The 7,482-nt window shown below is 39.2% G+C and overlaps 1 protein-coding gene across 1 annotated transcript; it reads left to right on the top strand.

Annotated features, from left to right (window-relative positions):
* The first annotated feature begins 1,285 nt into the window (after positions 1-1,285).
* BARHL2 (BarH like homeobox 2) lies at positions 1,286-6,442 on the top strand. The gene is made up of 3 exons (XM_018560300.1): positions 1,286-1,877; positions 3,656-3,881; positions 6,077-6,442. Exons 1-3 carry the CDS (start codon positions 1,334-1,336, stop codon positions 6,387-6,389), a joined length of 1,083 nt encoding a protein of 360 aa, XP_018415802.1. The 5' UTR covers positions 1,286-1,333; the 3' UTR covers positions 6,390-6,442.
* The last annotated feature ends 1,040 nt before the right edge of the window (positions 6,443-7,482 follow it).

Genomic DNA, 7,482 nt, shown 5'->3' on the forward strand with positions numbered 1-7,482 from the left:
CTAGAATAAGAGCGTACGAGATTGGCTAATTACACAGGCGCCGCGCTGCACAATATGCAAATATGTAAATTGTAGCCGTACACATGGAGTTATAGTGTCATCCAGCTTACACACCAAGTCGGGAACGTCTAGTCTATGGATGCTATCTGGCATTGTCTAATGCACGGACAGAATTACCTTTACATTTATTTGAAATAAGGAAATGTCTATTTAGAATATTATGAAGTGTGCACAAGTGGTTGAATGTAATCTATCCTCGATCACAATTGTAAATACATATCTATCTATCTATCTATCTATCTATCTATCTATCTATCTATCTATCTATCTATCTATCTATCTATCTATCTAGCCAAGTTTAGTCCAGTGTATTGAGGTCTTGCATTTCTCTGCAGACAACACTGCTACTTTTTTTTTTATATTCATTTTCTTATTTAAAAAAAAATAAAAAAATAAAAAAATTTATGCATTTATACTGTGTGCATTGTCCTTGAACGTGGAAGTTATCTTTTTTTATTCAGAGTAAATGTCATCCCAATTTTTGAGCTGCTTCTGTTCCACCTTTCTTCTGGGGTTATTTATTTATTTGTTATTTCTTTCACCGTATTTAATTTATTGTGCTTTAGATTAGAGGAAGCGACCCAGGAGATACATGGTACAATAAAAAAAAAAAAGAGCATCCTAGCCCATAGCCCGAGTCAGTTGTACGGCGGAAGCTGCTCTTCTTGCCATTGGCTGCCTTGTCAGAGCGTCGAGTCTCTCCCATCCGAGTCGACCAATGGCTGTTGAGGATGGGACTTCATGCAAAAGGTTAGAGAAGAAGAGGAGGATGGAGAAGGAAGGGGGGGCAGGCTGTGGTCCTGGCCGTGACGTCACGGGAGGGAGTCACTGGAGCCCAACAGGAGAAGGATTACAAGGGAAAGAGCGGCAGTAGCCGGGAGTCAGCCAGGCACAGACTGTGAGCGAGCTCAACTTTCCAAAAGAAAGTTCAACAACTAGAGCATAGCCATCAAGGACGCCGCAAGACCCTCAACCAAGCGTCACAAGGGGCCATTAAGATGAAATACAGCCGAGTCCGGCGCTTTAAATGAGGCGCGCCTATGCACTACAACTACCAGCACGTGTGAGTGACACTACGGCGCCTGTCAGCGTTATCCGCTGATTCCCCAATCAAGCGTCTCTTTTCCTCGTCACTGCATGCTTTTAAAGCCATCACTGCATAGTTTTCATTCCTCTCCAGTTGCCTTTTTATTGTATTACTTGGAGGACCGGCGAGAGAGTGCTCAAAAATAAAAGGATTGTTATGAAGACTTTGTTTTAAAACGGAAGCAACATGGAAGGATCCAGTTTTGGGATAGACACGATATTGTCCAACGCTGGTTCTGGCAGCCCTGGCATGCTGAATGGGGACTTTAGGGATGGCAGAGGTGCGGATTTTAGGAACCAGGGCCCCCTGTCTCCTGGCTCGGAGATAGACACCGTGGGAAGTTCGCCTTCCTCTCCTATTTCAGTGACTATGGAGGCAGCAGATCAGCACCGGTTAGTGGACAGCGCCCTGCACCAACCTCAGCATCTCCATCACTTGCATCACAGCCAGCAACCTCAGCAGTCCCCAACACAGCAGCAAGCCCAGCTGGGCTCTGCACCTAGGACTTCCACCTCTTCTTTCTTAATTAAAGACATTCTGGGAGACAGCAAACCCCTGGCTGCCTGTGCCCCTTATAGTACCAGTGTGTCCTCCCCTCACCACACACCAAAACAGGAGGGCAATGTGTCTTCGGAAAGTTTCCGACCCAAACTAGAACAGGAGATGCAAGATGGCAAGAGCAAAGCAGAGAAAATCCGGGATGATATGCATTCAGATATGAAGGGGCATAGTGAGTAGCATTATTATATTATATTTTATTATATTATATTTTTGTAGGGAACATATATCCCAAACTGTAACAGATACCTAAACCTATGTCTCATTGAGATTTATAGACATGTGCATCTGATAACTGATTTAATAAGAGTACCCCTCATCTCATCGTCTCAGTTTGCACTTTCGCCATTGACAGATGCCTCCAACGCTGCTCATTCTCTCAACAGTAATTTCACAGCTTCAGTACATCAGTTCGGTTTTTTAATAATGCAGTAAAGCGAAAACAGAAGAAATTAAATAATGCACCAGTACTGTAAATTCGTAGAAAACTAATATGTATTTTAATTTCAGGTATTTCTTAAAACGTTTGGAATCAAATCAGTATTCTAATAGTGGAAGAAAGCTTAAAAATATTTGCCTTGCGATTAAACCAGCCTTAGAAATTAACAAATGATGACATTTTGTGGGCACCCTATATTCCTTTCTTAGCGTGGTGCCTAGGCAATAATGTTTTAATTTACACATAATCCCTTGTTAAATATATGCTTGATTATTGCAAACTGCTGTGTTAATTAAAAAGATCTCGCTTTTCTTTTCAATGCCTTTTTTTTTTTGCCTTTATTCAGTTGTGTTGACATCGATGCATTTCTGTGTGTTTTAGGGAAACTTTTAGCGCAAATAACGGTTTTCTTCAGGTCCGTATAATAAATTAAAAAAAAGAACCATCATTTTTGGTATATATCTTCCTGCAGGGAAGATAAAGGAACGCTAGGAAAAAAAAACCTGGTACAAACAGAAATGGTTTTTGACATATCGATTTTTCTTCAATTCAGCAAAAATACAAGTCTGATAAATAGTACCTGGTAATGTCATCATTCTCATCTGGAATGTTCTGGGCAAACACAGCCTTCTTAAACGTAATAATTATAATGACAGTAATAATATCAATAATAATAATAATAATAACCGCCATACTAATAACAGTAATAATAATCATCATCATCAACATCATCATTATCATCAACATCATCATCATAAATTGTTTTTAAAATCCTTCTTCTTTTTCTTCCACACATATTTATTTTTATTATCAGTAGCAGGTGTAGTAGTAGTAGTAGTAGGAGTAGTAGTAGTAGAAATAATAGCAATAATATCTATAATTTAAAAATTATCATAGATTGTTTTAAGATGATTCTTCAAGGTCATCCTCTTGTTCTTGTTCTTGTTATTCTTCTTCTTCTTCTTCTTCTTCTTCTTCTTCTTCTTGTTCTTCTTGTTCTTGTTCTTCTTCCTTTTTTTTCTTCTTCTCATTATTATGAATAATATTATTATTACTATTAAGATAATTACTATTGTTAGTATTACTTTAACTATTATTTAATACTAATTACTACTATCAGAAGTTGGTTGTTAGTGGTAGTAGAATTAGTAGACGTAGTAGCAATTATTTTTAGTTATTTTCCCCTTTACTATACAGGTGTGTTTGTGTGTACATGTATATATATAGATATAGATATATCTATATATCTATATCTATATAGATATATGGATATAGATATATAGATTTATCTACATACACACACACACACACACACACACGTGTAAAGAGAGTCTGCGCTGTGTATTTTATCTTATTATATGCTTATATTTATATTTCACAATATACTCATTAATAAACAGAGATGTGGAAGTTGCTAATATCATTATTGGTCATTAGTTTATGTTATTAAAATATTTTTGCACCCTGTCCATATTCCAATTATTTCACATTTGTTTTTTCTGTCTGTATAGGTACAAAGGAAGAAGGGGATCGGGAGATTACCAGCAGCCGTGATAGTCCCCCGGTTCGGTCCAAGAAACCCAGGAAGGCCAGAACAGCCTTTTCAGACCATCAGCTGAACCAGCTGGAGAGAAGTTTTGAGAGACAGAAATATCTGAGTGTACAGGACCGCATGGACCTGGCGGCAGCCCTTAACCTCACAGACACTCAGGTCAAGACCTGGTACCAGAACAGGAGGTAAGATCATTGTCAGGGCACAGCACTTACAGCACCGCACGGGGGAAGATTGACACTTCAGACAGACAGGCAGGGTACCACAGAGACCGACACACATAGGCTCAGCCTGGTTACAGAAACCCTTTCTGTAGATATCTAAAAACATAAGGAGCTGAATAACTAAAATACGTGTTTTTTTTTAGTCTTGTCAATTAAGTGCACTGTGCTATTCTAAACCTTTGCACATGTTTGGGTGTCTGAAGTCAACACAGGTTCCCTCACTTTGAGAGAAAATGACTCCTTAGTAACTCAACCCTGATAGTGTGCCTAGTGCCAAGCATATGTAATATAAAGCTGAGACAAAACACATACATACATGAGCAAAAGGTTTGGGCAAAGAAAGAGGAGCACGTGATGGAGGCAAGCAGACAAGTGCCACATAATAAAAACTGAGACAGGAAATTACAGACTGACCAACTCTGAAATAGAAAGATGTCTGGGACAGGTAGAGGAAATAACAACATACAGGCATATAAAACAAAATGCAATGTAGCAATTTGACTTGAAATTTGCAATAGCAAGTCTGTAAAGACACAAAATGCCTTTCCGCATTTATACAGCATTTCTAAACTACAACAGCCTCCCCATAAAGGGGAGAGCAGTGTATTAACTCACAGCTACCAATCAGCATTTAGGTGTCATTTGTCTGGCTGAGCCAAGCTAATGAAAGGTGCAATGTGACTGGTTGTTCATGATCATTGCTCAGTGTAGTAATTTAATAAAGCAATGGGCAAACACAAAACACACTAACCCAAAGCAACCATTAATACAGTCCTTTGATTGACGAATTGCTGCAGTGTGTGCATCACCATTGCTCTTTACACTCCCTTTAATAAATAAGCCAGGTACCTGTATGTGTAATATGGGAATATGTGCAATCCTTGTACTAGCCTTATATCAATATATCAAGATGACATCTGCTGCTAAGTACTACAGCACACAGCAGAAGATGGCTAGTGCAGATCCCAGCTCACACTGCGGAATTAGCTGTTTATATTTAATCCTTACAAAGAGGCCCCAAAATTCTGCCTATCTATCCCAGGGTATTTTTCCTGAAAACCCACAAACTGCTCATAATGAGATAAATATGGCTAATTAATAGCTTCAAAGAAAGCAGAAAAAAAGATGCCCAACTAATGCACACATGAATAAATAATGTGTAAATCTTGATTACAAAACTAGGGACATGTTAGTCTATGTGTGTCCCAGGAACACAGTGGGATGAAATCCCATTGCTATCTCATTATGCAGTGTTGCATGGCACCAGACACGCTTTTTTTTTAATATAATTCAATTAGAAAATACGTATTTTGCATTTTTTGGCCGTTCCGAGTTCCCTTTTCAGACTGTATGATTTTAATTTAACATATGTATATTACATGAATTCTATGGGAAGGCTGCAAGCCAGCCACCCGTGTCCCTTTAATAGGATGTCCAGGCTGATCTTGTTGAAGCAAATTAAGTACAGTTCTATTTTCCATAATTTTCTGTCTCATTACATACGGTTTCAGCCACCCTAATTCTGTCGGAAAAAATTAGTGTCATTTGTATGCAATCTAAATAGTGTGTCATGGGCTTGTTAGATGTGCCTCGGCCTTAGTAGCCACCAGCTCGCAGGCTCTTGTGCGACTTTTCGGGCTTCAAAAGCGTCAAAACGCGCTCAATGCTTAGCAAAACACAAGAAGGGGAATGGTGTTCTGGCAATTTGCTCCACAGCATCGGTTTGATCCCATTCCACACTTGCACCTATACATTTATTTTAGCACTTAATGCCTAATGCCTGTATGAAATTATAGTTTTAAGCGGATGTCTGGTTTGTGGTGACACAACAGATGCAGTCTTATAAATAAATTATTCTTTGCTATCGAGCATGGAAATTAAATACTTTTAAAAAAAAATAGGCGTAACTGGCTTGATTTAGCAACAACCCCCCAATTTTAAAGGTCTGGTGTAAATCCTGGTAAATTATCCACAAGGTGTAGTATTGGGATGAACCATTTGGAATTAAAGAAATCTTATTACACTTCTCTTGTTGGGTCCAACATTTTGCCTCAAGTACATCCACTGTATGGTAATAGTTCTTCTCAATGTATTAATTAGCTTTAACACAACCAAGACTGTAGCTTAACTTCAATCTGATTTTATTTATTCTGCAGGACAAAGTGGAAAAGGCAGACAGCTGTCGGACTCGAGCTGTTGGCTGAGGCTGGGAATTATTCAGCTCTTCAAAGGATGTTCCCTTCACCTTATTTTTATCACCCGAGTCTGCTCAGCAGTATGGACAGCACAACTGCAGCCGCTGCAGCAGCAGCCATGTACAGCAGTATGTACAGGACTCCCCCTGCACCCCACCCTCAGTTACAGAGACCCTTAGTTCCCAGGGTCCTCATCCATGGCCTGGGTCCTGGGGGACAACCAGCTCTTAACCCCTTGGGGAATCCAATACCTGGCACTCCTCACACGCGGTGAAAGCAGCACCCACTCTTTTTTTTACAGCACTACCACACCCCACAAGGACAAAACAAACAAACAATCCTAAAGGAGATAAGCAGAAGGGGCACAGGGGCCAGATAATGGACATCCCTTCTGTAAAGGCTCAAATACCAAGCACCTACAGTATGAACTGTACTTACCTAGAGCAGGGACCCTACAGAAAGACCACTAAGCTCCTCCAAAGTCGGGGATGAGCAGGACGCACAATATGCGCAAAGGAGGGCGCATTGCGCAATAGCTGCACTCCCAGGAGTGGAACTGAAGAAAGACTTGAGTCCAAAGGAGAACAAAATCAAGACGGAGTTGAGGGAACAAGGACAAGGGACTGGGAACTTTGCACTGATCTCTAATGAGCGGATTCATTACGACAAGTGGCATGCTCCCTAATCTAAAAGTGTACATTCGAAAGACTATGAAATATCATATTTATTATATGTTGTCCATAAAAGTCACAACTATTCGTTGATTTTTTTATGTCTTTTTTGAGCAACTCGAATAAAATGCTTAGAGAAAAAAAACACATGGATTTTCTTTGGTTTAAGATGAAAACGCACATCCATTGTAACTTTTTATTTTTATTAATTATCTATTATCATCCTTTTATTTATTTTTTAATTACATTTGAAAACGAACGAAAATCCTGATTTGACTAAGATAAAAGCGTCCAGATAGCAAGCCAGTTCATTGCTCAGAGGTACTCAGCTATGTTTAAAAAATATTTTAGAAGAGGTGACTTATTAAGAAAGACTTGAAGATTAATATAGAATAAATAATTTCAGAATGTTTTTTTTGGGGGGGGAGGGAGCTTTTGGAAAGGTTTTTTTTTCTTATTTTTACATGATAGCCGTCGGCAGCAGCGTGTCCTCATTTTTTTATGAATTTTAAACAAGTTAATGAGCAAAATGAGTGATTTGTAAGGTTGGGTGGCCTGCCTGGGAACTGAGGATATGAATCCCCAATCTGACAGCTGTTCCAGGGAAGCCGAGGATATTGGAGAACAGACAGTAAGCGAGAGGAGACCCAGACTGAGCAATTACATAGCTTATATTTATATAAAAGTAAAGATCAA

Source organism: Nanorana parkeri, unplaced genomic scaffold (genome assembly GCF_000935625.1).
Source record: "Nanorana parkeri isolate BGI_ZX_2015 unplaced genomic scaffold, ASM93562v1 scaffold447, whole genome shotgun sequence".
Lineage (NCBI taxonomy): Eukaryota > Metazoa > Chordata > Amphibia > Anura > Dicroglossidae > Nanorana > Nanorana parkeri.